This window comes from Bombus huntii, chromosome 6, assembly GCF_024542735.1.
Source record: "Bombus huntii isolate Logan2020A chromosome 6, iyBomHunt1.1, whole genome shotgun sequence".
Lineage (NCBI taxonomy): Eukaryota > Metazoa > Arthropoda > Insecta > Hymenoptera > Apidae > Bombus > Bombus huntii.
Window position 1 is genome coordinate 11,355,583 of NC_066243.1, and position 18,757 is coordinate 11,374,339.

Here is an 18,757-nt window from a genome sequence, read left to right on the forward strand (position 1 = left end):
TATGATGAGCTCAACAAGCATCTATTTTTATTTTAGAAAAGTTTAAACAATTAAGTGTATAATATTTAATATGTAATATTTTAATCATTTTCCATTATTTGTTATATAGTTATAAGAAGGAACTCCTTGAATTTGCTGAATATTTTTCTCATTTTTATTTCTCCTCCTAACGATATAACGAGGAATAAGGTAATTTATTTCACTCGTAACAAATGTAACTGAACCAATTACCTTTTATAAAACCAGAAATATTTCTGAACGATGAATTAACTTTGCTTTCGTTATAGGGTTCAAAAAAAGTTGATTAATATGATTTCTCAATGCTCAGAAAGAGCGTTTCGATGTTACTCGTTTTCAATTGCTTTAACGAGAACGCTTTCGTCTGCCTGTTGAAAACGTTTTCCTGATACAAAATGTGTATATGAAACCGAAGGAAGTTCCTGTAGTAATTATACTGGAAATTACTGTCCGGAACGACGATTTGCTTTTCATTAGACCCGCCTTTATTAATCAATGCCACGGTTCGAAATTTCTACAAAATAGCTGCTCTCCAACGCAGATTCGCCTCGAATCGATTATACGTATATATTGACGAATTTACTGCATTTCCTATTTACATAAGACCTTAATTCAATGAAACGTACAATACTAAATTGGAAATAAAGGCGAAATTCCAGCAAACAGTTGGTAGACTCGTTAGTAGAATCGCAGAACAAGAAGATAGAATTTCTCGAGTTTCTAGAACCGCTTAATTAGCGGAACTATGACAAGCGTGCAATTTATTAAATAAGATAAATCCACTCAAAGGAACAATATTGAAAATTTCCATGCAAATTTCGTTAGTCACGTATACTTAACATAAAATGAAGATATAATTTCTCGAGAATCGTATGAACTAGTTTATAAATAATAATGAATTTAAGAATCATTTAATCTCGACTAATCACGGCAAAATTCATTTCATACGCTGTAAATTATCTTGCAAGATAATCTACGTTTCATTAGTGCGAACTAATTCGGATAATGTAGGTGTGGATGGAACGAAAAGAAAATTGTTAGATATACGAAATTAAAATTGTGATAATTGCAAATGAGAAGATAATCAAACTTTATATGTGAAATTATATCATCTTTTCTACTAAAACTTCTCTCTCTGGACGATTTTCAAATTTCGCGCGGCGACGAGCGCGGTAACGACGCGCAATTTCGTAGTGAATGCGCATGCTCTGGAAAATAGTTGCATACAAGTAATCAAATAAAGTATCGATCATTATGAAATTCTACCACGTTACTTTCTAAAGAATCCAATCTTTTCTCTCTCCAAAATTACATTCTGTATTTTCTATTTTGTACACCATGTTATCAAAGAAAAGGATATACATGAACTCAGATCGTAGTGCCGAATGATCCTTTGCTGAAACTTTTCCTGAAACAAGAAATCTTTTTTCGTATCTCGAAACAGGCATAGTTTTAACAAATTTTACTTTATTTACCAAATTTCTACTCTTGCACAATTTAATTAATATTATTAATGAAATTTTACGAGCTACAAGTTACTAGTGTTAACAAATTCTTTTTTACATAACAGTAATAAGTTTGCTAATAATAAGTAATATAAAAAATGAAATTTTACAAGTAAATTTTACAAATTATAAGCCATCCGGTTATCCTTTTTAACTTAAATAAAAACTTGTAACGAAGAAGTTTATAATTTACGATTTGTTTCGTTTCAATCGATCGATGTTATTGGTCGATAAGTTGTTGTGCAAGAGGGTCCTAATATATCCTAATATTTATGAGAGTAAAACACGATGAAAGCGGGAACGTTTAAAAACCGAGACGCGAACGCGCACAAGGTCTCAAAGAGAATGTCGTAATTAGACCACGACCGCGCTAATAAGCGCAGTCTGACCGTGTCGAAATTCCACTAATTAACAATTAATCGTCCACTAATCATAAGATAGTATCTCATTCGAACGGTTTCGAACTAAAACGGTGTACGGTTTTTCTCGTCAGCGAAGAGTTTCCTAAAAGGGTTCCAACTCGGAAACTGCGGAGTATACCTCCGTATAATTCGTTGTGGCATTCCTCGTGCTTAAGCAACGAACGATACAACGATCCCGACGAATAATGAAAGATAACCAGGGAATAGATTAATATCATCGTCAGCCATCACTATATACTGTATAGTTTCTGCTCTGATATTTATGCACCGTAGAGAAGTTCCAGGCGATTTTTCGAGTTCATTAAAAATCTGGGCCAGCATAGTTGCCCCTCTAATACCGTATAAAGCAATTAACTTAGAGCGAAGCTAATTTCCATTGTACTTAATTTCCCTCCCTCTTTCTGTATCGTATCTTTTCTCTTTTCTCCTTGTCATCCCCTTATTGTCGTCTTGCTACATGTTATTTAATTAAGAAGGAAGATTTAAATAGCCTCGCTCACTTTAGCAAATGATCGTCATAGTTAAATGAATTATGAATTATTGGCGCCTTTTCTACGCTATATATTTTCTAAATATTTTAATGAGGCATTTCCACCGTTATTTAATGTTGAGTTCCTACTGTATGGCTTTCTGGAAAATTTTCTTGTGAAGACAAATCACTCACCGATGGCATTTTTGACGTTGCCTCTCCTGTACCCATAATGCCTCTCCAAGGGTATGGGTTCCGCTTTGCACTCCACCCATGGTCGACCCTTGAACGACGAGGCCTGTGATAAATTCATCATTAACGAATCATCATTTCCACGCCAATATCGTTATACATATTAACGTAATAAACTACATCCATACAAAATACGTTCGTAGAATATAGACATAATAATAGATCGTTATTGATCGATCAATTATTCGCAATAAGTTTTAAGATAACGTCCACTTAGACAGTGAAACACACTAATTATAAGTTCCCTGCATAAATGAATAACAAGCGAAATAGTGCGGCTGTTCAATTCATTTTCACGCCTCGATCGGAAATTATACGAATTTTATTTACAACCCCGATAACGGGACCGCGTTTCATGTTTTCCTACTTATTATGCATTTTACTATTCCTAGTTTCTTTCTTTTTAATTCCTGTATTTCACGGTTAATTTACATGAGGAATTTTCTTCCGGTAAAATGCTATTATGCGAAGGATATATCATGCGTGCCGTGTTTCTTTGCGAATGGAAAAAAGAAATTGACTGTAAACGAAGCGGATGCAAAAAAATTAAAAATATTTCTTGTCATTAAAAAAAATGTTACAAATAATAAATGGAGTTCTTGGTTTGCAGTTATGCTTGACATGTGTAATATATAGAATGGTTACCTCTATAATAACTAGTAACCGTGTCTGCGTACAGATGGCGTTCAGGGGATTACGCTTTCCCGCTAGTGAAATTGATCAATCATGTATAAAATATCGGACTTACGATATGATCGGTAGAACCGAGAATTGTTCCTACGTTAATTTTGTCTAGAAAGGGTCAAACTTTCAGTTTTGACCCACGAATGAAATTCTAAAAATAATATATTCCATATTTAGAAAGGTTGAAGTGTTATTAGTATCATATATTTTGGTAATTGTTTCTTATTTCTTTCATACTTTTATATGGAATAATATTTAATGGGTAACTTGCTCATTACAGCTTCTCATATGACACAGTATTTTCCCATGATTTTCAATTCCACCAGGGTATAGACATCGTGTACATTCTTTTTTTCTTTTTAAATTCTAAAATTTAGATGGATGGATAGTTCAACGCCAGAAGCATTTATCCGGAAATTCGTATAAGGATTCATTGGAAACAGTATTAATTGATGGATGATTTAGTCATTACATTTAGACATTAATTTACGTTTTTGAATTGATCGATTAGTTTTTGAATAACGTTACGCATTCAACACGATCGTTTTACGTGTACATTTCACCTACAATATCGGCAAATCAACCGACATAAAAGCACAACCGAGGCAGAATAATATTCCACTAGAAAATGCACGTTTTGGAACGCTACACACACTGGCTTATCGTAAATCTCACTTCAGCAAGAGTACGAGGAAATCCAGAGGGATTTAACCAAAAACCAAATTTGCCATGCACTTGTCGCACAAACATCGAAGTGCATACACCAGGATAATACATTATTCGCCTACCCTTGGGAAAATCCCCGACGATCAATCGTCGTGCATCCTTGAAGAGGCCACGCCACGCGAAGACGTTCACTGAAGCACAATGAAAAGCACGCGACAAGGAAAACGAACCCTCTCTGTTTTCTTTTCTTCCTTTTTCCCTTTTTTCTTTTTATTTTTTTTCTCTTTTTTTCTGCGCACCAAGGAAGCACGTAGGATAATATCTGCGCGCACGATTCACTTATTAGTTGAACAGAATCCAGAGATAGACTGGTCAGCACGGGAAACTTCGCCACCACGAACTTTTCATAGAGTCAGGAAGAAGGGAGGACGACACCAAAAGGTGGTGGTAGCATCTTTGCCACTTCCAGCGACGAGCTACGAATCGTCGAAGAAGCTAGAGTTGGCCACTCTCGTGGGGGCGGACTAATTGTCGGACGTTGCGCCTTTGCTCATCGTCGAGAAGAATTAATCACGAACATACCGAATTTTACTCGAACTACTTCCGATCGAACACTTTTTAATGATGTTATCGAATCGTAGTCGCGGAAGAATTACATAGTTTCCCTCTCGGAACCGGAAATTGATACACTACTCAGGTTTCGTGTTCTGTGATTCTCGTACAAGTACGTATATTAAAAACGAGTATTAAATTCAGAATGAAATACTAGTACGGAATATTTACAATTAATATGCCATAATTATTAATGTATAGTATATTTTTACAGAGTTCTGGAATTCTGCGTGTAACTTTGGAAGTGATTCAATAGATGTGATTCAAATAAATAGAAAATTGAACTACGCCTCTTTTAGGGCCATGCTCACAACAGTGTGATGTAAATGAGAAGGAGTATTAATAGGGAGAAAAAGATATGATCGATGAGGAATACGCAGGAGTTATAATATAATAGGGAAAATGAAGAGTTACCTAGAAGCAAAAGAATTAATATAAAGCGCGGAGGAGTTGAAGGTATTAAATATCCAAGAAAGGGAAAAACCAACAAAAAAAGGAAGAACATGGAATTGGAACGATGAAATGGCAGAAGAAATAAACGATGAAGTATTTAGGATTACACTCTTCAAAAACGACGGGGGATCGGAGAAGCGTTTGGGTGAGACGGCTAGAAAGACCATGATAACCATAAAACAAACGTAGGAAATGGATGAGAGAAGGTTCAAATATAACCTGGAAAGGAGATCAATAATTTTTGGTAGTTTGGTAAAAAGCGTCATGCCGTACACAGTGGGAATATGGGGATAAAGGGACTAAGAAAAGTAGGACAAATTACGAACAAGATACATAAAGTGGGTCCTAACAATAAGATTTTAGCACACCCTCGTATATAGCGATGGAAGAAACAAAAGTGGACGAATTAAGAATAGAAGCGGGCAGCAGAGCAGTAAAGTATGAAGAAAAATCGAGGACAAGGTATATAAACAGTAGTTTACAGAAACTAATGTTCGAGGACTGGAAAAAAATGGACTGGAAATGGGAAAAAGAGAGAAAACGATACTATGAGGAGAAGAGCGTAAACCTAATGGAGCTCGGGGTAACATAACAGTAGCCCTAATACTGTTTGACAGAACAGAGCAGCAATATGACAATATGACACAATGGTAAGAGGAAAACATGGAGAACTAAGAGAGAAAAGCAGAACAGAGTATTTGAAGAAGGAATCAATCAATGATAGGACAACTCGGATACTCGGAAAGGGTTAATAAATTCTGGATAAAACCCCAGGAAAAGAACTGTCAAAGAACTGTAAATCTCTTCACCTGTGAACAATCTCATAGAATGCAGATAAGTTGAAAGAGATAAAAGATTAGTCAGTATTGCACAGAAAGTAATGAAAATATTGTATTGGTGTATTGATTTTATAAGTACAACCATTTGCCAACTACTTTTCAAGGAATGATTTAACGCGTCGATAAAATAATTCACAAAAATTTAATTTGTTGAAATCGAGCGAGCCTCGTTATTACACAAACATCACCAGAGAAACCGGTTGTTGCTCGATTCTAGCGAGCATAATTCCTTCCGGCGTTCGTTTCATGCTATCATACGCTTTTCAAAAGCTACCGTTTACACAAGCCCGGGCATTCCCTCCCAACTTTCCACATAGTAAAACAATTCGATGAAATTTGCCAATCACGAACATTGCTTACCTATTTGTAAAAATCAAATTTCTCGTCTCATAATATTCTTCTAAATCCAGTTACGACTGTCACGAAAAATGGTATAAAATTTAATTAAACATACATAATTTTGGGGTAATAATTCAAATAAGTTTAGGAATAGGTATCGTTCCCTGAATTTGGAATTCCAGACCAATAAGAATAAAATCCTACATTTTCCGATATCCACAAGCGTACTCTTGACCAATAATAAGTTCTCTTACTGCCAGCCGTCGAGCCGAAGTGTTCCAGCTTCGTGGATGCATTTTTCAAAGATCGCATAGCCGGATCGCGGCGCTCGGTTCCGTTCTGCTTACAACAGAAAGATCCACGTACTCGTCGTCCCATTCCGATCTCCACACTCTAATACCTTTCCTCATATCAACGGTTGCTAACCAGGTTAACGCGATCCAGCTCTCGATCATACGACCATCACGCGAATGAATTCACGGAAACAGCGAGTTTCGTTCGCTGAACGATCCTTTTCTTTCTCCTGTGAAAAATATCACCGAGATAACGACGATGTTAAATGGGATTACACAGCTGAGAATACACAGTTTGAATGGAATCTATTAACACAGAAAATTCAGTATTAAGGCAAATCCCTTGGTCTGGTTGGAAGGCAAACAATTTACACTTGGCTAGCAGGTGCTTTTGTTACTTGTAGAGTATCGTATTCGGCTTAATTAGGTTGAAATAGGACTTCCTTTGTTTTAAGCATGTATAGTTAGGGTTCCTTTCAGTTTTCTATTTAATCTTCCCTTATTATAATTTGCCTTCTTTTATTTTCTTTTTCTCCCTCTATTCTTTTTCAAGTCTTATTTAATCTTTCAACTGGGCCATTCATTGGTCAAACATATCTATACTCTTGAAAGTCAAAGTTAATGAAGAGAGATCAATTTCAGCTATGTCGATGGTGATTTTACTTAATATAAACATTATAGAATTGATTTTCATATTGATACGCTAAAACACGAGGAATTCAAATAATAAGATTATTATATCTAACACAAGTTACAAATCTGAGTGAGACGAGTCAAATCGTTTTCCCTGTTTAACAAATTAAAAATAACTAGCGCCGATTTGATTTATTCGATAAATTTTCTGATAAAAACACACTTAGAATAATTCATTTTATCGCTACGATAAAATATAGATAGTTTGTTTGTCCAAATGCCTGTTTATTTATGGTTCTATTAATCGAGACATACATACAGAATACTATTTATCTTCAATATTGAACCATCAGTTATATCATGAAGAGAAATTACTCGATTTTATTCGAATAATATATTATCGAAAAGACAACCATATTGCAATATTTCTCATCGATAACAATTTTATTTTCGAAATTTGTAGCTGCGAGACAAGAAAAATTGAAACTCTCACCGAATATCTATCATATCCTTAAAATTCGAAGTTCCTGCTCCCATTTTCTCGATCCATTGAGCGAAGAGACCTAAAGCAAACGATTCTATCGTCATTAATATTTTACGAAGTAAGTCTGACAGTACAAGAATACGAAGAAGCTACGCGAAAAGAAAGTCGAAGAAGCTCTAGAGAATAGTTATTTCTGTCGCGACAATTGCTGTTTCAACTGACGTACACGATACAAAAAGCTCACGGAGTTAAATCCCATTTCAATCGTGGCTCTCCTAGATTCGTCTTCTTTTCGAAAGAAAGGAGTTTACACTTGAAGCTAGAATGCTGTAAGAAACGCTTGGTAGACGGTGTTAAAAAGAGAAACTGCATTCAATTAGTCTCTCTCTCTCTCTCTCTCCTCTCTCTCTCCTCTCTTTGACTTGGTAGTTTCGATAACGAGAAGTAGTTCGACAGGAAAATTTACGATATGGAGAAAAATTTCTGATTCGACTTTTATCGATTGTATCTGTGAAGCTTTGAGAATTTATAAAATATAATATGCTCAAGTTGAGAATGCATAATGTAATATTATGTTTATTAGTCGAATTGTGAATTTATATGAAAGAATGTGCACATGTACTTACTGACCTACTGTTACAATATTGTCAATTCTTTCTTATACGAGTCACGCTTTAGATATCACTGTGTAATTTTGCTTACGTATAGTAGTATATCTCTATATCAATCCAATTGTCAACGTAGAAAATATACTATGCTGTGTTATAGTTTAATTTAATTTAATATGAATATGTTGATAGATGGGTTGTTTGGTTATAAAAATTGCATTAAATTATGAACAGTTTCCGAAAGCAACCTATCAAATGTCAGTCTAATAAATTATCTATGCTATTATTTTATACTATAAGTATACTTATTTCTTCTCTATAATCTCTCGTCATCTCTCAGTGAATTTGAAAATTCCATTCTCTCGAAAGATGTCAAATCTTTTCGACGGTAAATTCATGGAAATCGCATGCACTCAAAGTAACAAAAATTGAAATTGTTTTAGTTGCAGGCGTGACCGTAACATATATTCGAGGTTTGCCGAAAATCACTGTCCCACTACCATCGAGGAAGGAGCAATGTGTGTTCACCCTGAAACCAATCACTCACACGGTAGGAAACTTTCTCCGCATGCTAAAGAAGGAAGATCGTGGTATCGATCGTGCAATCGTGACAACCATCGGTAAGTCCTTGAAGAATTTCTTAAAGATGCAAGACAACGAACCTTTACTCTACGGAAAAATTCTTTACGATGTTCCCAGACGGCGTCAGGATAAGCTCCAACAATACGATCGAGACGTTAATGGAGAACGACTTCCGACTGATAATAAACGACTCGGAGTACTTGGTAAAACCGCCGTTGTATCAAAAGCACACCATGGTAAGTCTGTCTTTAAAAGTCGACGATGCTAGACGATTTACGACTCTTTAAAAAATTTAAAAATTCGTGAGCTAAAAAACTCAGAAAAGTGTAAAAGTTCTACTCGGTAATTCGAGACATACCTATCGCATAATTTTTCATTTTTCAAATTTAGAACTTGAGCATATTTCACGAGCGGAAATCTATTTCTTCTAACCCTTTGTTCATTCTGAACCACAGATAATCCGTATTGATATCGTTAATTTGTTAGATCAAATACGAAATGAAAAAATGTATATAAAAATTAATTGAACGTATTCGAACGTTATCCAGGAGAATATGGAGAAGTTAGCGGACGTCCAAACGCTAATCGGTCAGCTCTACGAGTCGTTTTACGTCCGAGAACACTATGCTAACATGGAGAAGCAGGTGTTGATAGAATTGGAAGCCGTTAAATTGGAACTGGAACCTCTCGAACTAGTAAGTTGTTCAAGAAATGAAAATGTCGCTCAACTTTGAGTTCTCAATTCCAAACTTCATTGTTGGCAAACCACCCAGAATTTGTCACTTGTTAGTAATTACCAACAATAAGTTACCGTGAACGATAATCCAGCTAGAAAGATTCGCTTTATAAGCGAGATGTGAGCGCTTTATATGTGAGATGAATCTTGCTAATATAATAACTCTCGCTAATTATATTGAATTTGTAACGTTTTTCTTAAAATCCTGTCATAATCTTCGCTAAAATCTTCCCTAAAATGTATATCTATAATTATTGTATTCAAAATTGGTAAATCATTAATTTGTAAGAGGGAGTATATATTGATACAAAAATTTAGGGTCGTTATTTTATTTCCTATTACACTGCAGTGCTCACTTCATTATAAAATTCAAAATAAAATATTTTTACAAGCTTTTATTTATTTTTCCTACGTTTTTTGTGGTCGTAATATTTGTTGATATTGAATATCCTGTTAATCAATATACTTTCACTTGTATGAAGAAGCCCATAAATTTTATCTAAATGGACTTTCTTCATCTAAACGAGATGTGGCAAGTACTTGGCCATGGGATATGACAGACTGATCGAAAAAAGTTAGGATTTAGACGTTAAACTGCATATAATTAACCCAGAATAACTGTGTGATTTTAATACTTTTTACATAGTCAAATATTTAACACGAATAAACAGACATTTTACCACTCGAAAGCAAACTTATAATGGCATGTGTATGCCCCTGCTGATTAAATCTATTCATCGTGAACAGCAAATCGAATTAATCGATCGCAGTTCAGCACGACAATGAACCTGTGTCTCTGGAAACGGCGCAGGGAACGATGTTATCTAAATTAAACGGAAGTTTCAGGAACTTGGAAGGCGTTATTAGCGTACCAACACGTTTCAAAACGCGGCACGCGTGCAAAATTATTCGACTAAACGCGTCTTCTTTCATTGTTCGTTTTCTGCTTGCCGCGATAAATTAATTCATCCTCCGCGAGTTTCGGTTTTAATTATCTTCGTGTATGCACTTGCACGATGGCGTAATTATATCTCGATTTTTTCTTTCTCTCTTCCTTTGTTTTCTTGCCAGGGTTGTTGTTCTCCGGCTGCATACTACGAAAATTACATCAACGTTCTCATAATCCGCCGCTAGATCGTTCTAAGGCTCGTTTAATTATACAGAAAGAAGGTAGGTGACTGTTCTACGTGAAAAAATGAATGGAATTTTTTAGTTTTGGACCTCATTTATAGAAAAGTTGAGTTTGAAGCGATATATTAACTTAAATAAAAATAATACCAGACAAGTGTAGAATACAAAATGGTACAGCTGGAGAATGTAGAACAACATTTTTTTTTTTTTTTTTTTTGAGACTTTGCTGCCGATAAAATTAAGTAGAATTAAGTATAGGATTAATTCAGATGGTTAAATTGTAAAGGCGATTATTTTACAAAGAAAAATTAGACGTGAACAATGTCAAGGCAAGTGAACAATGCCTTTTTTATTTATTTAAGGCCTTCTTTGAAATACTTCCTTTCCTTAGTTAAAACTTCCTATCTAACTTTTTTTTCATTTTTCAAGATATGTTGAAATATTGGAAGCTCCCTGTGTTTCTTACTTTTTAAGTAACTAGTAAAAGATTCACGTGCCTGTACTTCACAGATTTACGAGCACAATTTCCTCGTAAACGAATAATTTTCATTCTCCTTTTTTCATTTCTTTTTGTTTGCAGAGTAAGCTTCTGCTCCGATGTATAATGTATATGTATAATATATATTTCGTATAATATATATCTACCCTTTCGAATAATAGATGAAACGAATAATGGATGAAAACGCAGATAGAAATCAGTAATTCGTTATTCGCATCACAGCAGTGTTAAATCTGGAAGTGGAGAAGTACCAGACAATTAATCTGATGATTTAACATCAAAGATAAAGTTCTTACGTGGATATTTATGCTTGATCGTAGACTTAGATAAGCTTGCTGGTTTTCGGAAAAACAAAAGTGTGTAATTTATTGGTCGAATCTTGCCGCAATCCTCAAATTTGTATGTTCCATCCTTGCTCTCGCTTCGACTTTTTGCTTCGAAACTGATTTTAATACTTACGAAAGCTTGTACGTCATGAAATTAATACGAAATATTAAGTACGTTAACAATAATTGTTTCGCGTGTTTTTCAAAATTTAAGTAATCTTGTAACAATAGGAAAACGCGACTCAATCGAAGCTTGTTCGATTTTTGAAACATCGGTGTTTTATACTATTTGAAGATTAAGATAGTTTCTCTTCTACCGCGATTCACTTTTACGCAAAATATGAAGAAATGTTGGTCTCGCTTCCTTATGCCACTAATTTTATTACAACCTTAGATTCAGATACTTTATCACAGCGGAAATCCGCAGCAGTTACAGTTACAGCTATTATCATTCTAAATGCAAGTCTCGAAGGACAATATTCATATCGATTTATATAAAAACCATGCGTAATTTTTTATTTATTGCAGAAGCTGCAGGAATTAGATACCACCGCGGCCAAAAGAACGAACATCTTCATTTGGGTATGTCTCGTCCTAATGTCGATTCAGTTCAGCGGCCTAGCCAGGCTAACTTGGTGGGAATACTCCTGGGACATCATGGAACCGGTTACATATTTCGTTAACTACGGCACCACGATGGTCTTGTTCATCTACTTCGTCGTAACGAGACAGGTTACTAGTGGCTATTCAATTTGCCAGTTCTCATTAATCTCGTTAAATCAACGACTGATTAAATAAACTTATTACCTGACAGGGATGAAAGAGATGTTTGATTACAGCACCTTGATTACAGTAAAAACTTAAAGAAAGCGTAAAAATAATTTATGACTTAATGCACACTACCGACCATAAGTATTAAAATAGCTACTCGCTACGTTTATTACAAAACTCGAATAGATTTTACTTTATTTGGTATTTTACATTGGGCCCCCGAAGATTATAACGATTTAATGTGACAAATCATACTTAATTCTTGGAATTTTTAATTTCATTTAATTTTATTACTAATATCTCTATCACGGAGAATGGAAAATACGGAGTAAAATTAAGTTATACTCCAATAATCTAACATAAATTATTAAGTCATATTCATTACAGTTATAAAAGTTATCTATAATGCAACGATATTATCTGAGAGTTAAACTTCAAATTATGTAATTTATACTCCTTGCTATTGACAGGAATACATACTGCCAGACGTGATGAACAGGCGACAGCTCATCACTCTTCACAAAGAAGCAAAGAAGCTTGGCTTCGATCTGAATCAATACAATGCTCTAAAGGACCGAGCCTACGAGTTGGAAACCATCCTGAAGATCATTCGTGGACCTTTATACGAGCACAAGAACCGTCTCGAGCAACAGATCAGGGAAAGATCAAGCTCAAGTAGTTCAAGATCACCGAGTTCCTCGCCTAGTCCTAGTCCTAGTCCTAGTCCTAGTCCGGAAAGAAGTTTTCTCAACAGGGGAATCTTTCTACGAAAAGACACGTCAAAGGAATCGATTCCGTGGACGGACAAAAAAACGAGGGATGATTGATTCAGGAAGCTGTAAAATCTCTCTCTTTAGAAAAATAAAATTTGCACTCAGGGCGATCATCGAATGACACTTGTAACGTAAAAAAAGCAAGTAAACGTAACGAGAAAAGAAGCAGTTACGTTTCTTGTTCGGTGAAAAAGTCTGCAGACGTTCGAATCCTCGACGGAGTCTTCCACGTCGTACGACAACGCTCCTAATCAACGAGTATGTATGTGGTATATTTGACTGATGCTCAATCAACGATGTGCATTTGGAAGACGTCGAAAAACGAAATGTATATATCACACAGATTTTCTACATATGATTATCATTGACTAACGAAACATGTTGAAAAAGAATGGGTGGGTTTAAAAAGCTAGAAAGAGATATTATTGGAATTAGATTCCTTTGTGCAATGTTGATACCTAGGATACCTCGTCAGAATGAACATTCAATTAAAAATATTTGAGACTAAGATGACTGCTGTGGAAAGATAAATTTGTTTCATGTTCTTTGCTCAGCTGTATAAAACTTCATGGTAAATGTTTAATTTAAATATAATTTAATGTTGAATTTTTAATTTCGAATTCATTTTTGGATGTATATTGGAACGATAATTTAACGATAAATGTATTTTAAACGTTCTATTTTTAACAAATTATCCTGTATATATATATATTTATATATCGTACTGTTACCTTTGTGATAAGTTGATATTCTTAGTTGTAATTCACTTATACAATTATTCGCACAAGTATACTTTAAGGAAACTCGACGATCAAAGCTCAAATATTTAATTTAAAAATTGACTTTTCATCGTCGCGTGACGTTATTTTTTCTACAAGACGATAATAATATATATTTACAGTGTTATTAATATAAATATACATTTCTTTTCTTTTTTTAACTTGATCAACGCGTGAAATTTTATTGTACTGGACGTGGTACAGCGTACTTAGACTTTGTTTCAAACTTCGTGACCTTTCTCATTCATTGCTTCGAAAAAGAAGCGATGTACTTATTCGATAATATATTATTCATGGAACTGATCAATTTTAATTGTTCTATTTTATATCGTTTTTAGTTTAACATTGTTGTGTATATTAACTACCGTTTTATTGAAAATTTTGCGAAAACCTCACTCTTACGCAAAGACTTTTATCGAAAAATATTTCAATCTGTGCATTGCTTGTAAGATTGCGTATCCAACAAACTTGCTTAATCCCCATTCATGATAAGATTTTAACATTCAATACTTACTTCACTAAACCTTTTATTCCTACTAAAGTAGTGATAACACAATCAAAAGTTGAGGATCTTTGTGCACCGGTACAAACACATCATCAACATGTCTTATATTAAGCTAAACAAATTGTACGATTAAATCTACTATTACTACTGTTACGCTTTAAAATATTGTTCACGAAAGTATCTCACGTAGGATTAACATAGATTACTATTTCTAAAAACACTCTAAGAAACTTTCTCTCGCTTTCCTAAAAAAAAATCCCTTATCCGTCCGCTCAAAATAACTCATTATTGTATTCAATGACAACTGTATTAGTATCTTGCATTCAAAATCATCGTATGCGTTATTAAATACTTTTCATTTCTTTATGTAACAGTATTTGCGACAAAAATATTTCTTGTTACGAATGAATGACAGATATTAAATAATCGAAAATTATATGTTTCAAAATTCAGCGCTAGGAATGTGACTACAATGGCTCACGAATCTACTTGAACATTTACCATAGAAAACTTTATGCGTATTAAAATGTATTGTGAAAAGACAAGGCTGTCGCTATTATAATAATCAAACTTGAAATTAATCTGAAAATGTGTATAGAAGATACTTATTTCAGACATATATGAATTTAACGAAAAATTAATATATAGCATGAGTAGTCATGTTAAACATGTAATAAACGTTAAGGATAGTTCCATCGACTATCGAAATGTATTGATTTCGTTAAATTAAATATTTCTGTGATCTTCGTTGATAAGAATTGCTTCCATCGAATATCTCGCAATTCTTATCATCACATTCAGATTTTTTTCAAGCTTTACTAATACGATCATGATGGCCATGTCTCATTACAGTTTTAATGACATTTCAAAATCTTTCGTCTAACACATAAGGTTTCTGTAAGTGTACAGATACTTTCATGAGCCACTGTATATTTTCATGTTCTGTATTCGTTATACGATAGTGCGTATAATATATGTAGATGTTTACTGTACACTTCTCCATATATCTCAACGACTACCACTAGCCAGTGGCAAACTGTAGGGAAAGCGTGTTTAAAAGTATACTGATAGTTATTATACCGCTAGCAAGTTAAATAGTTTATCGTACACGTGATTAAACACGATATCAGAGCACTTCTTCCCGAGCACAGGAATTGAAAAAGTCCATGATTTACTTTTTTCTACATTTCATTTAAATGCTATTCTCCTTTCTATAAGTATATTTTAGCAAAATTATCTAGTGCCAATGTTCTAAAATCATTGTTGCTAGTACTCGCAAGCGGTAATTTAACGACTTTTTATAAATTGCGATTCGAGATTGAAAGATAATCAGCAGGCAATATACAGGGTGTTTTACTGTAAAACGTTATGAGTACATCTTGTATATTGATTCAATGTAATTCAATATTATCGAGAAGTGCACCAAACGGATACGTGATAATTGTGATTCTAATGTCGCTTCCCAAAAACGAATTACTTGTCGTCGTAAAACAAAAAGAAAATGCTGTTCCTTCTGACATATTTTTTATGATCTTTAAAAAAAGATTTCGTATACAAGTTTTTGTACATATATAAAAGATACGGTATACATAAATGTACGCGTATATGGTTATTTTGTGAACGTTCTTGCTGCGCCGCTTCTCCGGAGCTTACAAAGGAAACGCCTAACTCCTTAATCAGTGATAAACGAACTGCGGATCTTCATGCGTTTACGAGAAGTTTGAAAGCAAAAAGATGCGTTGAATACAAATAACTTACGAAAATATGTGAAATATCCACATTATAATAGTCTCTATGATATTTGGTAGACGAAACAACTTCCTAACTAAGTTCCAGGCATTTTTCTTTTTGTATTATTATATTCGTAAGGATATAAATTTGCACAAAAATCCACAGTCTAATAACAAATAACGATCGATCGAACACACGGAATAAAATAGATAAAAGCGATCGAACGAATGAAAAAGCATAGATCTGTACTTCTTCTCGATCTTCAAGATAGTACTCGTCGTTTAAATACGAGGTTATTGTACACCGAAAATTGTTACTGACTTCGTCATCGGAATACTCGTGCACATCCTCGACGACTTTCTCCTTTTCTCTTCTTTGTAAGATGAAAATTAACGAACAAACACTCTATTGATCACATCTACATCTTACAAAAGCGTTCCTTTTATCACGAATTGTCATTATCAATTAAATAATGCTAATTACGATGCTGTATACTATAATTGTATAGGATATAAGCTATCGCCGTTTTAAATCAACAACACTAAATGTTCGATTCTCTGAGTTTCATTTTCGGATAATTTCACGTCATGTTTCGTTAGAACTTTGATTGCTTCGCGTCGCGTAATTATAATATTATATATCGGTATAACTACTCCATGAATGCATAAATAAGTATTTATACAACATTGAGTTGTGCTGTGATTTACGTCCATGTACCTAGTTATACATAAAACAAGGATAACTGAGAATAAAGTAAAATACCTAAGAGAATCTGTATTGTTCGTGTACTTTCTTTATCATCGCATCTCTCATATAAAATATCTCGTATCTCTGCGTCGATTACCTAATGATAGACAAATTGTAACTAGAAGCTGCAACGCTTCGTATCGTCTTACGTGCATTAGGAAGAAAATAATAGATTCCCGTGAAACGTACTTTGATAAATTATTTCCGAACGATGGCATATGTGTGAGGTTAAGTTTAGAAAATGTATACATTGTTATAAGACATTACGAAGGATAGTAAAAGTTAGGTTATAAACAGAATTAAAGAGAAAATCCTTAAGATACTGTTTAAATCTTCGAAAAATCTTTAAATATCTTTGTGTATCTTCCGACAAGTTATTATAAATCGAATTAATAATATAAATTCTTCTCCATTTGAGTTGAGGGTTCCGAGTATTAACGTTGAATATGAACGAAAGATCTTATAAGAATAGATAATGTCCGGAGTTATCGTTCCAATTAACTGTTCCGTAATAAGAATGAACGGAAATTTTGCCTGCAAGTTGTCCGGAATCTCTGATCTTTGTAAAACAATTCCAAGAGTATAGGGATGTATGCCAAATATCGAGTTACGTATTAATTAATATCCTTTGGTTTGAAACGCGAGATATCTATCTATCTATCTATCCTTCTCGCGCAATTGTGCCGTCCTTTTCCGTAGCTAAGAATGACTGTTGCCATTTATTGAACTTCGATTGAAATTAAAAAATTGTAATAAGAACGTAGAATGCGTAAGGAGGTTGCTGAAAGTGCGACAAGGAGGGCAATATTTGAGGGTGAGAAGGATAGACATATTTCTCCGTCTAATCAATGCAACATTAATTATTTACTTTTTCTCTGGGAGAAATTCGTACACTTTTGGAATCTTATAACAAAGATTAGATCCTTGACGATTCTCGCACATACTATTGAAGAAGAATTTTTGTTTAACTAATTATTTATTAGAAATTATTGCATAAAATGTCGAGCAACGAGTGCGATATATATCTACAAGTTTTTATTAATATTAATGATATTTTTATTAATGTTAAACTTTGCGAAAGTTAATTAATATTCTATGTAATTATAGAAATTTCCTTAGATCCCATGTACCTTATATTCCATGCAAGAAAGTTCATAAATTAATTAGGTATAATGTAAATTATGTAAAAGTTTATGGCATCGGTACTATGCAATAATGAAACGTCGTACAATAACAATTAATAATTAATCATTTAAGCGAAAATCCTTTTTCAAAACTATATGCGAAAGTATTTTGGTATTCAATCTTTATTATACGATGCGAAAAGCGCATAGATCAAACGGAGAAATATATCTGTCCTTGTGGCATAATATTTCTCTCCTTGTCGCGATCTTCGTTGCTGATTCCTACTTGTACGTTCTATATTCCTATTACTTCTTCTTGATTTCAGTCGGAATCCAACAGATGGCAGCACCTCGCTAATGTGACGCCATATCAGAGAGAAATTGAGAGTGCTCACGCTTATGGAGCTGGTATCCCCGAACTAGTGCTGCACCATGCGACGATGTGCTGAATTCAACTAAAGTTACCATGCACAAGAACCTATAAAGTTAGGGATTTGTCCTAACTTGTTGCACATTAGCATAGACAAGAACCTATTGAGTACCACGCTACAAGAGCCTATTTAATTGTACGGTTCTACGGAAAAGTTCATATCAATTTTTCTATCCGAGATAGACAAGTATGAGAATGACAAAATCGCGCAATAATGAAACTAATTCTAAGTTTCCTAAGAAAGAGAAATTAATTGTTTACTATATCTTTGAACGATGATACATATAAAGTAGGGTTAAAAGTACACCCTTTTTTCTTCATATAATTATTTAGTCTTCGAATTAGG

The 18,757-nt window shown here is 34.1% G+C and overlaps 2 protein-coding genes across 2 annotated transcripts in view; one reads left to right on the forward strand and one right to left on the reverse strand.

Annotated features, from left to right (window-relative positions):
• LOC126866287 (uncharacterized) overlaps nucleotides 1-2,689 on the reverse strand; it is a 31,125-nt gene extending 28,436 nt beyond the window's left edge. The window contains exon 1 of the mRNA XM_050619674.1: nucleotides 2,610-2,689. Within this exon, the coding sequence (XP_050475631.1) occupies nucleotides 2,610-2,689 (80 nt within the window). The remainder of the gene's footprint in view (nucleotides 1-2,609) is intronic.
• The window catches only part of LOC126866446 (calcium uniporter protein, mitochondrial), a 76,974-nt gene extending 60,093 nt beyond the window's left edge, over nucleotides 1-16,881 (forward strand). Inside the window, exons 3-7 of the mRNA XM_050620035.1 lie at nucleotides 8,721-8,897; nucleotides 8,977-9,095; nucleotides 9,408-9,554; nucleotides 12,080-12,283; nucleotides 12,793-16,881. Coding sequence (XP_050475992.1) covers nucleotides 8,721-8,897; nucleotides 8,977-9,095; nucleotides 9,408-9,554; nucleotides 12,080-12,283; nucleotides 12,793-13,149 — 1,004 coding nt within the window. The 3' untranslated portion in view covers nucleotides 13,150-16,881. The remainder of the gene's footprint in view (nucleotides 1-8,720; nucleotides 8,898-8,976; nucleotides 9,096-9,407; nucleotides 9,555-12,079; nucleotides 12,284-12,792) is intronic.
• The last annotated feature ends 1,876 nt before the right edge of the window (nucleotides 16,882-18,757 follow it).